The 22,270-nt window shown below is 55.2% G+C and overlaps 3 protein-coding genes across 3 annotated transcripts; all 3 read left to right on the top strand.

Moving 5' to 3' along the window:
- Window positions 1-1,600: 1,600 nt before the first annotated feature.
- BKCO1_10000120 (6-phosphogluconate dehydrogenase) lies at window positions 1,601-3,240 on the top strand (the record flags this gene model as incomplete). Its single annotated transcript, XM_020269301.1, has 3 exons — window positions 1,601-1,627; window positions 1,688-2,374; window positions 2,425-3,240. The coding sequence occupies 3 exons, from the start codon at window positions 1,601-1,603 to the stop codon at window positions 3,238-3,240; spliced, it is 1,530 nt and encodes a 509-aa protein (XP_020132880.1).
- A 312-nt stretch (window positions 3,241-3,552) lies between these two features.
- On the top strand, window positions 3,553-5,353 carry BKCO1_10000119 (peroxisomal biogenesis factor 2; the record flags this gene model as incomplete). Its single annotated transcript, XM_020269299.1, has 2 exons — window positions 3,553-3,855; window positions 3,959-5,353. 2 exons carry the CDS (start codon window positions 3,553-3,555, stop codon window positions 5,351-5,353), a joined length of 1,698 nt encoding a protein of 565 aa, XP_020132946.1.
- Window positions 5,354-10,387: 5,034 nt separating this feature from the next.
- Window positions 10,388-10,666, top strand: BKCO1_10000118 (uncharacterized protein; the record flags this gene model as incomplete). Its single annotated transcript, XM_020269298.1, has 1 exon — window positions 10,388-10,666. One exon carries the CDS (start codon window positions 10,388-10,390, stop codon window positions 10,664-10,666), a length of 279 nt encoding a protein of 92 aa, XP_020132947.1.
- Between the last annotated feature and the right edge of the window lie 11,604 nt (window positions 10,667-22,270).

Raw genomic sequence — 22,270 nt, 5'->3', positions numbered from 1 at the left:
CGGTCGCTATAGTCGAGTGGGTAGAGCGCGCGGTCTCTGCGGATGGGGCGCGTCGCGGTTAGCTCCACGTCCTAGTAAGCGGAGGATGGGAGAGGGCTGTGTGTTGCAGGCTTGGAGGAGCACACCGAAAGGTAGCGAATGTAGATCACACTGTATTGCACCAGTCAGGACAGCCTTCGCCGATAAGTATGAGTGAGATGATGGTGATACAGGCGGGCGTGCAGGCGGACGGGCGAACTATCTGCCTGCTTGCGACCGTATGAGATGCCCAGCGGGTGTGTACGCAACATAGGACACTTGCGCTCGAAGTCTCGAAAGCATGCGCACGAGTAGCGACACGGCCTCATATATTTCACGAGGAGCACAAGACATAACACAACAGCATGCTTGGGTAATGGGACCTAGCAGAAGCTGTCAATGCGGGAGGCGTCGCGCTGGCGCATGGCCGGCATTACGCACTCAACACCATAAGGGCGCGCAATATAGACGCGGCCACGGGCAACACACCAGTCTACGAACTTAGAAGTGCGGTCGGGCGCGTCACAGATGCCTGCCACCCACGAGAGAGCGCCAGCGCTGCTCGAGTCCAGCCTGCTCCTCTTAATCCAAGCTAGCTCTCCTTCCTCAAGGACCTGCGCAAGGCAGATCGCTTAACGAAAAAGAAGTAAAGAAGTTCGCATCAGCCCGAGACAGTGCAATACAGGCGACACTGTGGTCAGTGACATGAGCGGAGCTCAGCGGCCACCAACCAATTTCCAAAAACAAGCAAACTAGGTCTACCCCCGTAGGGGCGTTCTAGAGATTAAACTAAAAAGAACAGTTACTACACTTGATCTAAGCCAAAAGGCAAAGAGAGCTGAAGAAGAAAAGAAGAGAGGCTGGCCGAAGAACGGCGAGGTTTATAAGGGACGCCCGGAGGATGTAGTTAATCCGGGTCAGCTGCACCGGGGCGTTGCCAGGGCACTAGCGCTGCCCGAATTAGCATGGGCGCCGTTCGGGAGGCCCGCCCGCGCGCTCGAAGAGGCAGTGACGACGGGCTTGTGGGTGGACGCGCGCCTGCACGCGTCGGTCCATAACTACGAGCTGGCTGTGCCCACGGAAACGGCAGCGACGAAGTGATAGACGCTTGCACAACGAGCCATCTCATGTCCCAGGAAGGCCTTGGACAGCAGTACGCGCGGTTGGAGCATGGGCACGAGCATGGCAGCCATTGGATGCGACAGAGCAGGGGTGCTCGCATTGTGCTGCGGCGCAGAACAGCCGGCACACGGCTGACAAAGGGGCTAGAAGCGCATCTGAGCATCTGAGCACCTTCGGTGGTCTGGTCCGACAGGCACTGGCAGCGGGAGCTAAGGCGCCACAACGAAGCTTAGATGGACGGGCTGTGGTCTGGCAGCTCAGCCCTGCAGCACATTGACGTCATAACAGTTCGTTCCCACCTCGCCCGAGGCAATGATGTAGCAGCGGGTCCCGCAACGTCTATTTAGCACCCGTCCGCCGCTCCCCGCGACTCTGCAGTAACGACGGAACTCGCAGGTACATCACGCCACAGCACAGTGAATCCTACCCACTTGACAGTTGCAGCCTGGAACGACGCAATATGGCCCCACAAGTCGACATCAAGAAGGTAGATTACCCCGCTTTCGCACGAGACGTGAGAAACGGCGAGCTGACCACGCTCCATTAGCTCGCCATGATCGGCTGTGGCAGCATGGGCGGCGGCATGGCCCTCCTGTTCGCTGAGCACGGCGTCCAGGTCTCGCTCCAAGACCCCTCGGAAGAGGCAATGGACAAGATTGTTGCCAAGGCAAAGGACAGTCCGCACATCCCAGCAGACGGCGTGCGCAAGTTCTCCGACTACGAGTCTCTCTGCGCCTCGCTGGACAGCCCCAAGGTCTTTGTCTTCTCACTGCCGCACGGCGCTGTTGGCGACACGGTGCTGGGCGGCTTGATGATGTACCTGGACAAGGGCGACATCATCATTGACGCCGGCAACGAGCACTGGCAAAACACCGAGAGGAGACAGGCCAAGTGCTACACGAGAGGGGTGCGGTACATCGGCATGGGCGTGTCCGGGGGCTATCAAGCCGCGCGACAGGGCCCGAGCATGTGTCCGGGTGGAGACGACGAATCGCTGGACCTGGTCCTGCCGTTGCTGAGGAAAGTTGCCGCAAAAGACAAAGCCGGCGCTCCTTGCGTGGGCAAAGCGGGAACGGGGGGCTCCGGCCATTATGTCAAGATGATGCACAATGGAATCGAGCACGGCATGATCAGCGCCGTTTCCGAGGCTTACGACCTCATGAAGAAAGGCTTAGACATGAGCAATGAAGAAATCGGTAGTGTGTTCGAGCAATGGAACAGCAAGGGAGAGCTGGTAAGTCTACGGCAAGCCACATGCTCATTGGAGGCGCTGACGTCGGGCAGGAAGGAACTTTCTTGATCTGGATCAGCGTAGACATCTGTCGTGCAAGAGACAAGGCTCGTAACGACGAATACGTGGTTGACACGGTGGAAGACAAAGTGGTGCAGGACATCACGGGCGAAGAAGGCACGGGCATCTGGAGCAACGAGCAAGCCGTGGCCCAACACATCCCCGCCCCTACGCTGACCACCGCTCACTACCTCCGCCTCGCATCGTCCGACCGCAACCAGCGTGTGCGAGCCCAGCAAACCATTGGCGGCGGCGGGTTTCCCCCTCAGCGGCTCGATCTTTCCGGGCAAAACAAGCAGGACTTCCTCGAAGCGCTGCGACGGGCCACATATGCCGCCTGCCTGGCCAGCTACATCCAAGGGGTCAACATCATCGAGCGCGCCAACGTGGCCAACCACTGGAACATCGACTACGGGGCCGTCCTCCAGATCTGGCGCAGCGGCTGCATCATCCAAGCCGACCACATCGCGAGCCTGCTGCACCCCATCTTCACCAACCACCGCGCGCTCGACACGATCAACCTGCTCTTCCAGCCGACGGTCATGACGGAGCTGGGGGCTTGCGTGCCGGCGTTGCGCGACGTGGTGGTGAAGGCGACGATGGCGGATCATGTCGTACCAGCGCTTAGCGCGAGCTTGGAGTACGCCAAGTACCAGACGAGCACGGAGCTGCCCATGAGTTTTGCTGAGGCGCAGCTGGATTATTTTGGGGCGCACATGTATGACAGGAAGGGTGAGGAGGGCACAGGTGCGCCGACCGAGGGCAAGTATCATTACGAGTGGAAGCCGGCGAAGAGCTCGATTGCGTGAGGGTCCTGATAGCACGTCTGCTTTCTTCTTGCACTGTATATAGACTTCTGTCTCGTAATTAGAGTGTAGTCACCATGGCCGTGGATGCATGTCTTGAAGCCAAGGAATAACATCGCCAGCCGGCTACCCGGAGGGACAGCGAGCGCTTGGCTCACATGTCAGAGAACCTCGGCCCTAGGATGCCGTACCCGCGGCCAAACCACCACCAACGCGTCGTATCATGCCATCGCTCCGTGCAAGCATGCGCCCCGCCACATAACACCCCGACCGCAGCCATCCCAATGCGATATCCGCATCCCCATCCGCCGTGACATGTCGTCCGCCGATTTCGCTGCCGCCCAGCAGCGCCTGCAACAACGCCGCCAGCAGCGCGAACGCGACTACCGCGCCCGCGTCCAAGCCCAGCGCAATGCCCACCACCAGCAACGCATCCAAAGCCTGCCATACCCGCTCAGCCGACTGGGCGGCGCCGGCCTGACCCTCTGGGACGCGATCAAGGGCCGCGACGGCACCCAGCCCGCCTTCCGCGTCGGCCAAGTCGACGCCGAATTGCTCGACGAAGAGCTTCTCGAGCTGCTCAAGGGCCAAGTCGGCGAGGCATTGAAGTACTTTGGCGTCAGTCGCACCACGCCCCAGCTCCCCTGCACCTCTCCTCGCACCCCGAAAGCATGAAAAACACCACCCACACGAACCCACCGCTGACACACAAGCCCACCAGTCCCACCTCACCGACGACCACAAGCCCGAAATCCTCCTCGCCCTCCGCCTCATCCTCTTCAAGCTCTCCATCTGGGACCACAACGCCTCCTACGGCGCCGCCCTCCAAGGCCTCCGCTACACCGACGCCCGCGCCGGCGGCGCCGCCTCCCTCCCGCCTCCCCAGCCCTGGCAAAAAGCCTCCCACGGCCTCCTCACCATCGGCGGCCGCTACGCCTGGACAAAATGGGAAGCCTGGCTCAGCACCCGCTCGCACTCCGACCCACCACCATCCCCATCCCCCCACACCAACACCACAACCCCATCCCCATCCCGCCAATCCCTCCTCCCCCTCGCCGCCCGCCTCACCTCCGCCCTCAGCACCGCCCACTCCTTCGCCGCCCTCGCCTCCTTCCTCGTCTTCCTCGCCAACGGCCGCTACCGCACCCTCGCCGACCGCCTGCTGCGCCTGCGCCTCGCGCCCGCGACGGCAGCCGGCGTGGCGCGCGAGGTCTCGTTTGAGTATCTCAACCGCCAGCTCGTGTGGCATGCGTTTACCGAGTTTTTGCTGTTCCTGCTGCCGCTGGTGGGGGTGGCGCGGTGGCGGCGGATGGGGGCGAGGGCGTGGAGGAGGGGGAGGGGGTGGGTCAGGGGGTTGGTTGGGTGGGGTGGGGGTGGATCTGGTGGGGATGAGGGGGATGGGGAGGATGGGGAGGGGGGGAAGGGTGGGGAGTTGGGGTTTTTGCCGGAGAGGACGTGCGCGGTTTGTTATGCGGAGCAGAATTTGGGAGGAGGGGGGGAGCAGCAGCAGCAGGCGTTGTTGGGGCAGCAGGCGGGGGGGAGCGGTGTCGTCGGGAGCGCGGCGACGGACGTGACGAATCCGTATCAGGCGGTGCCGTGTGGGTGTGTTTATTGCTTCGTGTGCTTGGCGCAGAAGATCGAGGCGGAGGAGGGCGAGGGGTGGACGTGTCTGCGGTGCGGCGAGGTTGTGACGGCGTGTCGGCCGTGGGACGGCGATGTCATCGTCGAGCACCAGGGGCAGCAGCAGCAGCAAGGAGGAGGTGGAGAGGCTGGCGGCCGTCCTGCGTCCTCGGGGTCTGGGAATGGCGGGAAGAGCGTCGGCTTTGCGGCTACTGCGGACGACGAGAAGAGGAGCCTCAGGCAGCTCAGTCCGGCGCCGACGCTCGATGAGAGGGAGCGCGAGGTCGGCGGGACGCTGTCGGCTGATGCCGAGACGGAGCAGAGTCTGCTTGGCAGCAGGGCGCTGACGGAGAGCGAGGAGTGGGCGAGGGCGAGCAGGATCGTCGAGGATGATGAAGATAGCGGAGAGAGTGTTAGCGGGACTAGCAACGGCAGCGAGGATGAGCAGAGTGAGGAGATTGACGAGGAGGAGGATGAGATTGAGTTCGACGAATGATGTCGGGCTCCCAGCGGGATGAAAGAGGAGTTTTGAGCGTTTATTCAACCTCTGTTCTTGTCTATCAAGAACCTTTGCTTCTTTGACGATGGTGAGGCAGGATTATGTTTCATGATGGGAAAGGCGTAGTCATTTCAGTCGATACCCTTCAACAACAAAGAAGAAGTCTTTGCCGTGGAAAGTCCACGCGTTTCCTTCAGCCAGCTTTTCTGCCATCCACCTACGCGTTCTCCCCTTCCTCCTCCTCGTTCTAGCTCATCGAATCGCTCGTCCCCGCTCTTCCCTCCTTGCGCGGAACTCTACCTCTCTCGCCAACGCCTCTGCTTCGCTCCAGCGTCGGTTTGCCGCTTCATCCCCATCTTTCTGTTGCCATCGTCTCGCCCGTTCGCACCCGTCCCTTCTGGGTAGATGATCCATCACTCTATGTTTAATCGCTCGTTCTAGGCTGTCTTTGCTCGATCGAGCCATGCGTTTCAGCTTTTCCGCCGTCGAGGGTCGCGAAGTGTAGCCGCTAGAGGCTGCGGTGGTGGTCATGGTTGCGGTTGTAGTTGTGGGTGCTGATGCGGTCGCTGCAACGGCTTCTTTGCTCCTGCGAGCGGTCCGGATCGGTCTTGATACGATGGTGATTGGGCCGCAGGTGGGGATGCGGAACGTGTAGTGCCGGTATCTGTGACTTGTTTCCATTGTTTGGATGTAAATTATGTAGTTCGGTCTGACTGTTGTTTATGTGTGTTCCCAGTGCGTGAGCTTTGTGGCTGTCGGAGCTTTTTCGTGAGAGAGTCGAGGTTTTTTATATATGGTCTGGAAGAGTTTTGACTAGCTTACACCCTTGGAAACTTAGCCCAGAGAGGGAAAGACGATGCCGAGGGCAAAAGCAATAGCGAGTCAAACCCCTGACGGTTTGCTGGATCAAGTGTCTAGCCTGTACCGAGTTTCGGTTTCAACACCGCCTATGCAACGATTAGTTTCGTCATTTGTTGCCAGATGTAAGGGGAAATTTGGTTCATTAGCGTCACTACTCACGCAGAATTTTCAGCTTTCGAGACCCCTTCCCTATATGCTTCATGCCAAGGAGAAGGGCATCCGGGTTCTACTTGAGATGGAGGTGGGGAAAAAAGCCGTTGCCAACTACTCGTACTTCTCACAGTACTCACAATAGCCGTATCACCTGCATCGACCTCTGGTGTCTTTTGTCAGGAAATTGTCAATATCACGTTTACTCTAGATGCGATTTACTTTGGATCGACTCCCCTTGCATTGTTTAAGAGGGCCGAAAAAGACGGGAAATTCGAGTCTGAGATGCATAAACGATGATTGCCGCAGCTTATTGTACTACAGGAGAATCTTCTGATCAAGGAAGCAGGCGACTGCCTGAAACGCGCGATATGGGGAATGTCGATTCGTATGCTACTACCGCGACGATTGCTAGCACTCCCTGAGGTCGCAGCGCACTGCGACAGCCGCAACATGTCCCGTACCGCTGTAGAATTACTGCAAGAGCTCGTCGATCTTACATCAGGCGCTATAGATGGTGGAGCTATATACGTCAAGACCCGCATGGGAAGTGGCTTGATACTACATTCCTGACAAAGCTACCAGCTATGCCAAGCGTTGCCCGCATTTTGTCATAAAGCACGGAGGATGAGCATCATGCTATCCTTTTGATGAAGCTCGCTCGCTATGGAGACCTAAGTTGGCGTGATAAGAGTGATGGGATCCGTGCTGAAATAAGAAGCTGAATTGAGAAGATATAGCCACGGGCCGAAGGAAACCCTTGCGCTCTCCTGGGGTCTTGGCTTCCCTTGTGCTGAAGTCCAAGGAATCACGAGACGTAAGATGAAGAAGGAAGATTGCTTGTTGAACTAAACTACAGGTGCGGTGCTAATATATACCCAGAAGTGAAGCTTGAACCCGTGATATGACATCATTGGTACATGATACTTCAACACCTTGGAGCAAGACGAGAGTGAATGAATCCGGATGTCGAAGAAGCTGGTCAACATAGGCTTCAACAATCATTGTAGGTGTGACCCTGAAAGCTCATGACGGATTGGGGGTGCTTCAAAAATAATATTCTGAGGCTGGCCCACCATTTCATTCTTCGATATATTCACTAAGCCAATTCCGAATACCCCAGTCTTCCTTGTGCCTCTCGGCGCCACGCTGGTCGACCTGCCTTCTTGGTGGTCTCGAAGCTCTTTGTCACAGGGTAGCTCCACCATCTAGTACCCCCCTTTTGAGCTTGTCGTCCCCCATTCTCTCCTGTCTTCGCCTTCCTAGTTTACCACCGGAACCGCGTGCAAATCTGGCGGGACACCAACGACCCACTTATTAACGGGCCAGTCGCTAACAGGCGCGCACAATTGGAGGGAACCAGGCACACTGCACGCAAGCCTTTTGCCCAGAAACCTGACCACCCTCCAGTCACTCCCATGGCTTGCACCATGGGCTGCTTGGGGAAAGCCAGGTGCGATCATTCCCAAAGAAAAGAACCCCAGCTATTGTTCTTGCGGAGCTCACCGGGGATTGTCTCAGCCCGGCAGATGGGGTGACAGCTCAGTGAGCGGAATGGACGAGCGGACGTAATCGCAGAGATGGAGGACCACATTTATTACCGTACCAGTGGTATGGTGTGGGAGCAGCTGGGAAGTGTTGAAATGAGTCTTTGTCCTGCTCTTGCTTCTGCTCGACGTATGTCTTCGCCGCGAGAAAGTACCAGTCTTCTTCCACAAATCGTCGACAGGGTCTGCAGGCTCATCGTCTTCACTGAGTCCGAGGTACTCCATGCGCTTGAATAGCTGCATGGACAGAGCTAGCAGGAGCAGGAAACGGCGGTCTTGGTGTTGGCCCGCATCATGTCCCCGAAATCCGCCGGTGAACTCAGGGGGCGGACAGAGGGCCCAGAGTCCGATGATGGTACCACCCGCCGACGGATGGGTTTCCATCGACGACGGATGGGTTCCCATCAACGACGGGGGTGTCAGCAAACGGACACAGGATGTTGGGATCTTGGTCCCAGTAGGGAGCGTATCCCAAGTCCTTCCTCTAGTGCTGCTCTTGGGTGGTGAGCGCCATGCAGTCTGTGACGGTGTTGCGGTAGGTCAGGCCCATGATGACCTTGCGCAGCACCGCCACTGACTGACTGCATGGCGATCACCACCCCGAAAGAGCGGCAGAGTGGAAGGATGGAAAGAAGACATGGTGGTTTTGCCAATCAAAATGCAAAAAGCCACGTCAACTTGAGCATGTAACAAACCCCCAAAGGTAGCCTAGCGACTCGACCGAAACTTGGATCGTGATGTTGTCTTGGCATGGCCATGCTGGTCGAATCATCTGGCGTAATGGAGGAGTGCGAATCGTATAGGTAAGAGTCGTGACGCACTCTTCTCTTTCCGTTTCAGCGTGAAGGATGCCGTTGTGGGGAGTTGGCATAGCCCTTCCCTGAAGAGTGTTCATTCCGCACCACCACAATAACCATGTTAGGCTGTACTTCTTATCGGCCGTATCCGAGGGCACTGTCGATGGCGCGTTCGAGGAGCGTGGTGTTGATCTCTCCAAAAAAAAAAAAGGATTGACGGTAGGTGCTGTCAACGCGCAGGGCGGTTGAGGACGTCGTAGTCGGGACGCTGTGATGTGTTAGCCTTATGCTCCAAGACAAGGGAGTCAAGAACCGTACCAGTTTCCGAAGGGAGTGACGTTTTGCCCTGGATGGAAAAACGGTCACAAGCGTTGAATTTAGCGTGATGTATGTAAAGGCAAGGGGGCTCCCCCAATGATGTTTCGTGTCGAGTGGAAGCTGTGCCATACGAAGGCGAGGCTGCTGGCTGAGCTAGAATATCTGGAAGATCTAGAAGTCGTAGCTGTTAGCAATGCTGTCAAGGTAGAAGGCGGAGAGCTGCAGGCGCACACCGCAAAGGCGAAGCGAGGAGCGTGTTTGTTCGGGTATGAGGATGTGCTTGCCACCCGTTGAGAGTAGTCTGGAGCCCGTCGGCTTGAGCACGTTGTTGGAAAGTTGGACGCTTACCTGAGGAGGGCATGGAAGACGGGTGGCGGATGAACAACGGCGCGGCCGCCATGCATCAACTTTGCTAGGGACAGCAAGGATCAAGCTGAGAGGAAGAGTAAGCCAAGCGCAAGGCCATGAGGGGCAATGTAGACGAGGGGGGCGGCGGCTTTGGCGCTGAGTCGGGGTAGAGGGTGGAATTGGTTAGGCAGAGAAGGAATATCTGAAGCGACGAGAACCCTGTAGCTCGCAAAGGAAGGCGGCACCTGCACAGAAACTTCACGTGCTTGTTTTCGCACCCGATTGAGTAAGCCACAGATCTGTACTCAACACAGCCCTTCTTTTGGCAGTCCCCCTAAGCGACAGTATAGCGCCTGACATGCGAACGCTTTGCGCAATGCCCTGGAAACTAGTAGTTTTGCGTGCCGCACTACGCCATGGATGCCCAGGATGTGGACACTGAGCCTCTAGGAGAGTAGACATGTTGTATGAGATCCTTTGCGCTTATTGCTCCTGGAGAATGACCCGTAACATCTACGACCTCTTCTCTAGCAATGGCGCAAGACCTTCACGATGATACTAGCAGCGGGACTGGTCAGGATGACTAGTACATGCTTTGTGCCCTCTGCTGAGAGGGATAGGAGAAGTTTTGCTTGTGAGCGTGTTGCGCTACTTCGCCGTGATAGCCCTTGGGTCCAATATGCTCTGCAACACTGTGATATTCAAGCAGCGGACGCTATTCTCACGGCGCAGACTGTGGGGCGGCCTGTTGGAAGAAGCAGCCTGTTTGCGCCGCCCGTTTCCGCTGTCCAGACCCGGCTCTTTCCGACAAAGCCAGGAAACAAGTAGTGGCGCCACATTCTCAGCTATCTGGGAAGTTGCTTCCAAGGCGCGCTTGCTTCGGGCGGAACGCGTCTGACCTTCGCGTGAGCGGCGCCCTCCACTACCTGACCACCAACCGAACCACCCACCACCTTGTCCACCCTGCCACGCTCGTGTGCTAGCAACACAGTCTCTCTCATGACTTTACTATGATCTACACCGGTCCAAACACTTCGAAGGCCGCTGGGCCGCTGGGTCGCTGGGCCGTGCCCCAGTCGCAGGCCGCCAACAAGTTCAGGAGCGACGACAGCTCGTCCGACGACAGCTCGTCCGACGACGGCGACGAGATCGAGATACTTCCAAGCGAGCTAGAAGATAGCAGTCTCTGCCTGGTAGCGGCCATTTACACGTGTAGGGCGGTCGATGCCATCGCCACCCACTCTCGGTTCGATGAAGTCGGTAAGCTCTCCAAAACCTCATGTATTTGAGACGCAGATTTACGATCCCGGTGGACCTCTTCGCTTCCGGCTACTTTGCTAACAGCCCACGACATAGCGGCTATTTAGGTCTGCAGGAGAGCCCAGTGCGAGATGCCTCCTAGATCGTTCCATGCAAGCGCAAACGCACACTTCCTTGTCCTTTGCGAATGGCCACATCGTTGTCCACCGTCCCGCCGCTCCTCGCGACGCCGGTGTCCGAATCAAGCCCGGCCGTTCCGGAAAATTTCGACTTCTGACACCGCTGCCGCCGTCGGTGCTACTTTTTGCTCCCGGCGCTGGCAAAAATGCTCCCTCCATCAAAACTGTCCTCTTTGTTCATGAGACTGTTGATTCGCTTCAAGCACTGCTGCCGCCACGTCCAGCTACCTGTCGAACAGCGAACCCAACTACTCTCGCAGTAGGGTCCAGGAGACTTCTTCGCGGTGCACACGCTACATTCTCAAGCACGCTGAGTGCTTTGGCGAAACGTCCTACGGGCATAATCAGAGCGATGGTCCCCAGATGTACCCGAGAGCCAGGCTCTCGGTTCTGCCTCCATGACCACAGACAAGTGTTGCTGCATGGTCCAGCCTCCACAAAGGATGATCCGCTGCCCTATTCCAAAATGGGCTATGCTCAATACCACCCACACACCGCGGATCGAAGAGACTCTCACTTCTGCAAAGCTTGCTACGAGAAAGGTTTGGTAAGTCGAATTTGTCCCAAACCTTTCAAGCCCCATACAACTCCAAGTAAACAATTAACATGTCTTTTTTCGCTAGAGCCATTCAGGTGGTCAGATCCAGGCTGTATTAGACCTGCGCAACAATCCTCCCCTCAGAATCTTCGACGCTTAGCAATCTCTCGGCTTGAACCTCGACACATATTCCCTTGGTGGTAATAATCGTGCTATCGCCCGCTGCCCTTCACTGGCTCCATTCTTTGCCATAGTACACCAGACCGCGGTGGCGGGCAACAGCCTGCACATAATCTTCCCAGTCGTTCGGCTGCCCAAACAAGAGTAGCCGCACGATCAACTTGGCCTACCCACATCGCCAGTTCTGCTACCATACTTACTACTTACACCGCCGCCGCCTCCTCCGCTACATATACTCTCTCCCGCCATCGGATGAATTGGCACCACGCTCGAGGAATGACCGTGCCCAGATATCCTGGGAGCGCAAAACCATCCAACCGGCCTTCAAGATCAACCCTGAACCCCCTGGCCGAGGGCCGCTGCCTCCTCCACCCTTACAACAGTGGCCGTGGGCTGCTGCAGCGACGCACGCGCGCCTCTCCCACACCCTCTTCTGGCACCGCGCGCCCCTTCCCGTTTCACTGGCCGCTGCCATCCTCCTCCCCCTCAACCTCCTTTCTCTCCTTCAGGCCCAAGCCCGAGACCATTCGCGCACGATGGAGCGCGTAAATAGTCCTGGTGGCGGTGAGGGTTGACAAGCTCTTCGGGGCAAGGGGGTTTTTGCCGCACTCCCGCGGCAAGCGTCTGCGGGTTGTGCGTCAGTTGATTGACGCAACGCCGTTAACTTCACACTATCGGGACACTAGTCCCTTGACTGCCATTCCCAGAGCAGAGGATGGTCTGGATACAGACGTCAGTATGGACGACCTTCAACGACGCCCTGAGAGAGCTTCGTGAAACATTGATGCGGATGATTCACATCCGCCAATGGATTGACAGCGTCGATGTCGCAATGTCTGGCCCGGCAAGAAGACGTTCCAGATTGACCACCACCATGACCTCAACAGCAGGTAAATGATGAACAAGGTCACTAAAGGGATTAAAACGTCGTCGTGGCCCCCAACGCTGTCGGACCCAACATCCTCCAGTTCATCGCCGAGCCCGTTGACAGTGGCATAAGAGCAGGAAGCTTGGCTTAAGCCGTCGGAGTTCCAGCGCATCATCCAAAGCACTGCCGGCCACAAGCTCTCAGACCACCTATTGGGTAATTTTCACACTCTCTGCAACATCTCCATGGGCAGCAAAACCTCCTACGCCAGTGTGCACGCTTTCCAGAACATGACTCGCGAAATGAATCTTGTCGAGCTCATCATCCGCAATACTCAACTATCAAGAGCAGCGACGGCAAGATCACCCGTTCAGACTTCAGTCATATCGGTTACCCATGCGCCACGCTGCTCAGGCAGAGAGTAAACGCTTTCGGGCTCGGATCAACGGAGGAGAGAACAAAGGTGCTCACGGAGATGCCTTTCCCCCGAACGCTCAAGGACCTCGAGCATTGGATCGGGGCGACGGATTTTCTCCAATCCAGGATCCCATACTACGCCTCCATCATAAAGCCAATTGGAACTGGAGCCGGAGGCTGCGGCTTTAATCGCGACTTGCAGTATTGAGGTCATTACAAGATCAGCTGGGGATTTCCACTTTTCTTCTTTTTGAAAACGGATGTGAAGGACACATTGTGTCAGACGGTGATCACAGGCGGATACATGAAGAAACTGGTCGACTGAATGTCTCACTATACGCTGCTACTACGTGTGGTCTATATAGGTGAACGAATGAAGAGGCATCCAACAAGGGTATTGAACAAGATGACACGTTGCTCAAGATTACCCTGCTGAATTGATGATGACGATGAGCCTTGATGCTATTGAATATACGTGATGTCAAACACATTGATTACATGTATAGTGGAATATGTCGTCCTTCATAAGACTTTATTCTTGTTGTTGTGCACAGCCTGTCCTTGAACAGATGGGTAAGCAATTCAGGAATGGTTTTAATGTGATGGCGGGACTCTAGATCGCGCTTTAGATGCCGTATTGTCGGTCTGGAATGACGAAGATCATGCTGGAATTGCAAACGAACAGCGGTACCGCAATCTGAGAGTCGAACGAGCCCAATACGGAGAACTCGCAGTGCCTGGCTCCGTGATTCCATCAATTTCTCGGGATAAGCACCGCGAGGTCGGCACTTTTGCCCAAATCCCACTTCGTGACCGATTCATACCCACCGCTGTACAAGCTTATCCTTCCCCTTTATGTGTTGGCACGCCTTTTCCTTTTATGTTCACAACGATTCCCCACTCAGACGAGACTGAAGAATACCGAGGGCAGGTTGAATGATTGTTCGGCCGGAGCAAGAATATTTTCCAGGGAGGAATGCCTGTGGGCTTGCCTGATGCAATTATGCAACACCTCCGCCGCCAAATTTCAGCGAGTATCTTGGCCGGTCAAATATGAGTAAAGACGTCGCGGTGTACTAGACTCGAAAGTTGGACCAAGATGAAGGGTCGGCAGAAAGGACACATGGAACGGGAAGGAAAAGAAGAGGAAATTTTACCCCTGGAGAAGATCCCGCGTCGCTTTGAGCCAGCTCATATCAGGAACTCCAGTCAGCGACCCCCCGTTCATATGAGTCCGTAGAAGGGGGATTCACCTTACGGGTAGAGCTCTTTCCATCGCGGTCTTCGCAGCAACGGGGAAGGAGAAGGAACGCATGAAACCGTCCATCTTTGCGGCGGACTTCAAACGCACCTTTTCCAGCCCAGTAGACTCGCTTTCATGTATTTTTGGATGCACCAACGATTTTCCTAGTTTCTGCCTTTGTGCACCATGATCCTTTGCGCGGAATGAAAGGACGTTGTGTTAAGCTCATCGCACATGCAGCCAAGGTATGCTGGGTAGCTGCCACGCGTGCTCACCGTCCCTTGCTTCGCGTCGTCTCCTTGCATGATGTGAAACGGCTGCCGCAAAAAGGTCGCGTCGTGTGTCCGTATGGTAGTCGATTGCGGTCGGGAGGGAGGCTTTGTGGCAGCTGTGGCTCGAAAGACGGCGCGGTTGCGCGTAAGTGTGAGAACGAGGATCGGCTTGCTCAGAAGAGGTGTGGATGGTGGAAAACGGCGGCAGGCTTCTATGCAAGCGTCATCACGTCGGTCAATGAATGTGATGGTTGCGCTTGTGGAGGTGACGCGAGAGGTGTAGGTGTCAGGGGCGGACGTGGGTGAGAACGTGTCCGCAGAACACAGCGCTAGAGCGGAGTCAGAATGAAGAGTGAGCGCGGTCGGATGGCAGAGGGCTTTCTCGTAGGAAGAGCTTTGCTTGAATCCATGGAACAATGTACATGGTCGGGTACCTTGGGTTCGGGGCATAATGACGAGACTGGAATGTCCTTTGGCGAGCCACGGCGTCCAGTGCCACGCGATATTACTTTGTCCAGCGTGGCCTTGGCGAGTTGCTACCGCAAATTGACGTTGGCGGTTTGAGGTCCTGGTTGCCGCGCTGCCGGATGATATGAGCTCCAAGAATGCTACCAGTCCGCATGGTATGCGCGTTGCAGCGCATACTGCGATGCTGAAGTTGCAGAGCTGGTCCAAGGTCGGACAGACATTGTGCGCGTTGTGCGGCTGGACCAGCCTTATCCGAGTTCGAACCGTGCAGAATTTGCTCACGCACTTTCTTGATCCTGTATCGCTATCTCGCAAGGTCGGCCACAGGAACACCTGTGCCAGACGAGATCCGTACCGGCTCACTGTCGACCAGTGACAACACTAACGTGAGCCGCCGTATTGGACGCCGCTCTGACCCAATGACCTGTGCGGTCGGCACCGTATGCAGTTTCTCGTGTTGACTTCGAGGGATGGGCAGCACCGAGAGCCTTGGATCGTAGCGATTGCTGGGCGCTTCACTCAAAGCGGCCACGTGCCATGGCCTGCAGCGCCGCTGCTGCTTCTGCCGCCGCGCTTGCCAAAGCAGTAAGTAGTTGGTCTTGAGGTTGGCCGTAATCCACTAACTTCCAAGCCGCGTGTATCACCCATGACGTAGTTCCTGCCGTATGGAAGCGAATGCGAGCCCCCGGCGACCACCCGCTTCCGATTCAAGTCTAGCGCGGCGCGTTGTCGTGCCAATGAGCCCTCCACTGCCCCCCGTGCCCCGGATCAATCGGCGCCGCTCGGCCGTCCCTTATAAACTCCTCTTTGCTCCGCCCCCAGCTCTTCTTTTCTTTTCTTCTTCAGCTCCTTTTGCCATTTGGCTTAGGTCAAGAGTATTCTGTTCTTTTTTAGATTAATCTCTATTATCTCCCTACGGGGTCGCTCTCACTTGATTATGATTTTTGGAACTCGCCATGGAGCTTATGAGCGCTGCTCATCCTCCATGGCACAGTGTCCCTCGTATTGCACTGCTTCGAGGTGATGCGAACTTTTTTCGTTGAGCAGCTTCGCCTTGTGCAGGCTCTTGAGGAAGAGAGGATTAGATCAGGAAGCAGCCTGGACTTGGTTTTTGCGATCGCGGGTGGGCGAGCCTTGTCTACTGCTGTGTGCACTTCGGTGATGGGCTGGCAATCTATAGTTCTTGGTGTTGAGCTCACCGCGCGTCGTCGCTTTCGGCCATGCGCAGGTGCTTGTATGCCCTCGCGGGTGCTGTCGCGCTGCCAGTTATGCGCTTGCGTACGATGGAGACATGGCTAAGCTATCAACCGTTGAGAAAGGTCTCCTTTACGCCGCTGTCGCTCTATGCTTTTGGTTTCATGGTAGCTGCTATCGTTTTGCGACGATGCCGTGGAAATGGCGCCGTACCTCCCATGGCAGCATACGCGCGCTTCTTGACCTGATCAAGACCAAAGGCAAGCCGCTTTGCGGCGCGGCACACGGCGCAGGCTTTTACACTCTCATGATACTAGAGTGTCAAGCTCCGTCAAAGATTCGTGAACCGCTTTGGCGATTATCGGAACCTACCACTTCACTTCGAGATCTTGCCCAGGGTTTTGCTCGACTCTGCGTTCGGTTTTCCGAACACTTCACCAGAACCACGAATTGCCGCAACGGCCCAAAGCGGCGCGCTCGAGAGTGACTCTGCATTGCGCTCTTGAACTGAGGTGAGAACATCGGCAGCCACTGTCGCCAGCATCTACAGGTTACCAAAAGCAACGTGTGAGCGACGGGAAGACCGGGAGCTGCCGCAAATGCCAGGCACAAGTTGCTCACGTAGACGCGTCGGAACCGACCGGTGGTTCCCTCAAACGCAGGCAAGCAAGGAGCAGAGGAAAGTTGAATCGCCGTGCTCAGGTTCGCCGCGCCGATAACTGGAAAACTTAGCCCAGCTTTCCCGCTCACCAGGTAAGTAACATGTCCGTCAGCCATTGACAGGTTGAAGAAGGCGACAGCGGACAGAGGTCAATCAAAGTGATCACGGCTCAGAGTAGAACATATTGAATCTCCTTCGACGGCCACCAGAGACCAGGCGCCCGGCCCGCCCAGATCCGCCACTCAGCATGTGGATCAGTGGTATTGTCTCAATGGCATGCTAAACCGGCTACAGCCCGAGACCACTGGCCAGCCAAGCTCTCCCCCCCTTGCACTTGCCAAGTATCCGCTATTCCCGCCGACAGAGTTGCTGGCTCAATTGCGCACAGAGGGCTGCCGTGGCCTCGGCCGACCTGCGGCCAGAACTTGTCCCTGCCGCGCCATCGACAAAGACGAGCTCAAGGAAAATCGCGCGAATGAGGCGGGCTGGATTTGAGAAATTGACCGGGCTGTCGAGGTATATACAGTACACATGGGTAGCTGGAAGGTCTTTCACGATGTTCTCGAGCTCTACGTGGGGTGGCGGCGTCAGTGTCTGTTCGGTCAGCGCGGTAGAGGGAGGAGGAGCAGGTGGGAGAAAGACCGCTAAGGAGCGAATTGCGACTCGGCAGGTAGCACAGGTCAGCAAGTCTACCATTGCATGGTAGAGGTCGTAGTGCGTGTGGCGGAGTAGGTGCGCAGGTATGGATGGGCGGATGGTGGACTGGAGACAGGTGTGCAGTGGCTGAGCACTTCCGCTCTGGCGACACTGCATGTGGCCTACCCAGGCACTTTAAGATTCTTCTAGAAACACAGCTATCAAGGTTTCCTCGCGTAGGAAGGAAATACTCTTCCCGACTCGCCCTAACCCGCCGCCGCCACCTGAAAGCCGGCACCCTGTCGCACCCGTCCGACTCGATTGCCAGTGTCTTACGCCGCCAACCTCTTCCACTCGAGCATTGCTGATCACTTCTGACTTTTGAATATTTTCACAGTCCCTTGAAGCTCCCGCGGCATCATCAAAGTCAAAACCTATTGCTACACTGTACACATGCCAGTGTGGACACCAGATCGCTACACGGACCAGACGAACCTTCTTCCACGGACTACAGCTAGGCTCAGCGCAGCCAAAGCAATCTCACAGAGCTTCTGAGCCCCCAGAAATTCGTCTGAGCGGTGCCGCTAATACTTCAGGAGGCGAGTCCAGACTGAAGGGTTCCAACTTCTGGTTATCCGAAGCGGCGCAAGACGAAACTCTCCGCAGAGACAATTGGTAGTAAAACTTCATGGTCCCCCTGGCTCTTTGAAACTCACGGCTGACATTGAGGCTGTCGCGTAACGCCAAACGCAGGTTATCTACACCGCAGCATCTCCAAGCTACATCCAAAAGACCAACTTACCCAGCGCAGCGACAAAATCAATGGGCAATCGATGCGTTCAGCGGAGACAGAGTGGAGTCCACGGAATACCCAAGGACAAGAGCATCGGGCCAAATGCCTCAACTGCCGTATGCTGGCTCTTGCCCCACATGGGACGGGCCGTTCCGCAATCCCTAGCTGCGTAGTTAGCTTGCCACGACCGAACCGATCCCGAATCTCCAAGTCCAAGGAATACTGCTGATAGGAAATACTGCTAGTTGAGGAGGTACGGTGGGATGGTCGACTCTGACACAAAGAGCGATCAGAAGCTACTCTCGAGCTTCTCAATCGTTTGGTCCTGACGCAGTTTGCGACGGCGCAGCTTGCGCGGACAGGTTGACACTGCAATTCAGCAAGGGAGTTTGCAAAGGGCAGCGGCCCGTCGGTGCAGTACAGGAGGAGTATGTTTCGCCGCTCTTGAGCGCTAGTTAGGTCATCTTCGCACATATAGTAAGCTGAAAGCATCCGTGATTCATTGGTAATTCGGGGGGTTGTGGTCACGGCTTCTCAGAGAAGCGTCTGCTCACTGCATCGTCACTCGTGGCCGTAGAGAACTTCAACAACTTAGGTTCGATGGCTGAATGAGATATTGCGGGAATCTGAAAGGGCATAGATATGAGGTGGCAGGGCCCTGCCGGGGCCCGCTGGCTGTAAGACCCGACCGGGGCCTTCGGCGGTGCTTCAGCACTTCACGGCTGTGTGCGCAGACGTGGCGTTGCGGTCACATACGGGTTGGCCAACCAGTGAAGAAGCGCAAACACAGACCATGAAGTGAAGTAGTAGCTCTTGCGTGGCACGCATGGGCAGAGGCGGCACCCGCGACGCGGCGAGCGGCCGGCGGCTGGACAGTGGCCTCTAGCTGCAGTATACCAATCACACTGCAGGTGAGGCACACTCGTGCCTTCCATAACCTGCTGCCGGTTGCCTGCGCACCGCTCTTTTGGGTCTAGCGTGTGCGGGTGGGCAATATCTTGCTGTCGCCCGCCCGCCCTCCTCCTCCTCCTCCTCCTCCTCCTCCTCCTCATCCAACTCCTCCTCCATCTCTCTCTCCAGCGTCCACTGGGCAACATCCTTTCTTCCTCACTCTTTCTCTTCAAGATCTTGCTTCTCACTATCTTCCCTTCGCACCGCGCCGTCATGCGGCCGCATCGAGCTCAGTTTGACAGCTCCAGTCCTTGTGACACGGGCGCGCGATCAGACAACATGTCCGCGACGCGACGCTGTTTGCTTTACGCGAAGTGATCTTCTAGCGATGCAACAACAGCTGCCTTGCGCTCACAACGTGATCGCATGCTCTTCAGTAAGCTGTTCTTCGTTTCCCATTTGTCATCCTTTGCCGACCTTCTTGATCCCAGATCTTAGCAGCTTCGCGACTTCGTTCCTATGCAGCTAGTTCTCTACTGCAATATCTCAAAGTCGGCATGAAAACTGTCATGTCCACTGCTAACTTCTGATCTGAGTGCGTTGCTCTATTCTCAAGTCAAGTCACCCAGATCGTTCTGCACTTGCGCTTCTTTGCTTTCTCACTGACATCTCTGCAGAAAGACCTGACTACTCATTTTCATTCCACTGTCACTTCGCGCACGAGATCTTCAAGACCCGTTCACCTATCTTTCCCTTCCCTTGAGCCACCACGCCAGGATTTTTTTTTTTCTGAGAGGCAAGTTCACGTCTACCTTTTACCCCATGCCCTACCCGTATGATGATAAAGATTAAACTTTGAGTATTCTCAATGATGGAAAAATAAGGAAAGGATTAGCCACTTTTCTTCGTGATATAGATATCTGATTAGGAGACAAACTCACCTCACCGCGACTTGAAAGTTTCATGTCAAAGCCCTCGCTAACTTTTGGGAATGCATGGTAGGGACTCACGAACAAGAGAAGCTTCGTTCACTCAAAGGCGAAGACACTCGCATCGCAATACAGTGTCCCCACATGCAACAGACGTAAAAGAAGAAGAGGCAAGTTCGTTTCAATTCTCGCTCATTGCTCAAGATCTTGACTGACCATTTGAGCCATCTAGTGCGCGATGATCCGGGCAAATGGTAAGCGCCTTCACCACTTCCGTAACTAAGACCTTAGACAAGCCACTCTCGCAAACTGGCCACCGATGTGGCAACAGCTCGGCGGAGGCACATGATGAAAGGGATCCAGCATTCACGGTCAGTGAAACTTTAGCTTGAAGCGTTTTCCTTCCATGATGACAGAATTCAAAAGAATTCTGGTTGACTACACGCTTAGGCAGCCGCTCCGGCATCTCTGATTTGATCGAGGTCAAGTCGGGGGTGTTGGTGAAGGTTGCCGTTGATGACTTGAGCTACCTGAAATGACAACACGATTGAAGCATTCCCGTTACCGACACGTATAGCAGGAATTTGGCTAATCACTCGTTTACAGTAGTGCACCGAACACAGAAGCGCCTCCACGCCATGGAGGGGCTGGTTTCTTCCAGCTGCTACAGACCCGTCAAACATGACGCGAGATCAACTCAACCATTCCTGCTATGGACAGAACGGCAGACTAGCTCAATAAATTGCAACATGTAAGTACAGTCTTTTCATCTAGTTTACCTTGCACTGTTTCTCTTCAATGATAACAACTAGCGTGTCAATTGAACCCATCGGTGCCGTCGGAGGATGAGGTCAAAGACTTGCTGCAACGCAAACTTTGCGACTCTGGCGGGCGTAGGGGGATGAAAATATCGCAACCTTCTCGACTTGTCTGAACCGTCACTGACACTCTTGCTGTTTTTCTTATGCGTTGCAATGGGAGCTGTAGCTAACGACTTCGATGCAGATCAAGGCCAAAGCAGATCCAAACCGAGTCTGATGTTGGTACGTGAGATCTTCTCCTTGCTTCTTCTCTACCCAAGATTCCAATGATGATTTTGTATATGGCAATTGGAAAGGCATTCCTCGAGTGAGGCTATCGGCCGCTGAGCAGTCAATATTTTCTGACGAAACGAAACGCAACAAAGCTCCACCGGAGAGAAAGGATCCTTGCTAACAGGTCTCAGTGATCTATTACCGAGTAATGTGCGCAGACCCTCCGATATGAAGGTACGTTTACTACAAGCGTCATCCTACAGTCCCTTTTACCCCCGTCCGTTCAAGTGATGAAACAAAATCTTGTTGTCGTACACCCTAAAGCTTCCAGTACTTCAACCTGACATTGCCCGTGATGTTGCATGCTAATTGATAATTCTGATGTCGAACTTGCCCCTCCCTTGGAGAATCAGCCCAATCGAATGAACCGAGTTAACAAGGTTGGTGCTTGCTAGGCGTTGTGTCCGTCTTTGCGGAAAGCAATGAACAAAGATAAAGGAAGTCCCCTCACTCCTCCAGATCGAACTGCGCTGACCCCCTGGACCATTCGCTAGGGCATTTTGGCTGTTTTCCCTCCATCCATCGAAGCAACACACTTTCTCTGATGTACCGGCTTCCTTGACGACCAGCCTGCTTCTGCTGGGGCTAGAATATTTTTACCAGATGCTAGCGACCAGTCAGAATTAATGCTCCGCCAAAGCTGGGTGACGGATCGGTGAGTAATTTTTGAAATGATGCCTTTTTTTCATTCTTTGATGATGCAACATGGAAATTGATCAGTAAAACTGGTTGAATAATGATGATATCCATCGTATCGTTTCTCTGACCGCAGACACATACCACTTGGCTTGGAATCCCTCATACTAGAATTTGGTAAGGCTGATTCGTACAGGACCCTACCGGAATCCGCTTGAGAAACGCGCGCCTCGATTCATTGTACGGGCTTAGATCTTCCACCCCACAACGAGAGCAACAATCGTCATGGGGGATGCATACAAGGAAAGTTCCCCTTCAGCTACCCGTTTTGCATTCCGTGATGAGTCCAAATGAATCGCAAGACCCACCGACGGACGGTAGTATGATTTACTAATATTAGACATCTGAATGGAAAGAATCCAAGCATTGGAATTTGCAGTAATCTTGTTAGAGCAACGAGACCATTGCTGATTGGGACGACCAGGGTACCAAACAAGTAGACTGCCGCTGTAGAGCCGAGATGGAATATTTGGGATATAGAACCGGGTGTGGTAAGTCCATAATGTGAGTCCCTCCGCCTGTTTTGATCAGCATCCACGACCATGTTCCGGATGGTTTCAAGAGAAAGATAATT

Source organism: Diplodia corticola (genome assembly GCF_001883845.1).
Source record: "Diplodia corticola strain CBS 112549 chromosome Unknown scaffold10, whole genome shotgun sequence".
Taxonomy (NCBI): domain Eukaryota; kingdom Fungi; phylum Ascomycota; class Dothideomycetes; order Botryosphaeriales; family Botryosphaeriaceae; genus Diplodia; species Diplodia corticola.
This window is presented reverse-complemented; position numbering and strand designations above follow the sequence as displayed.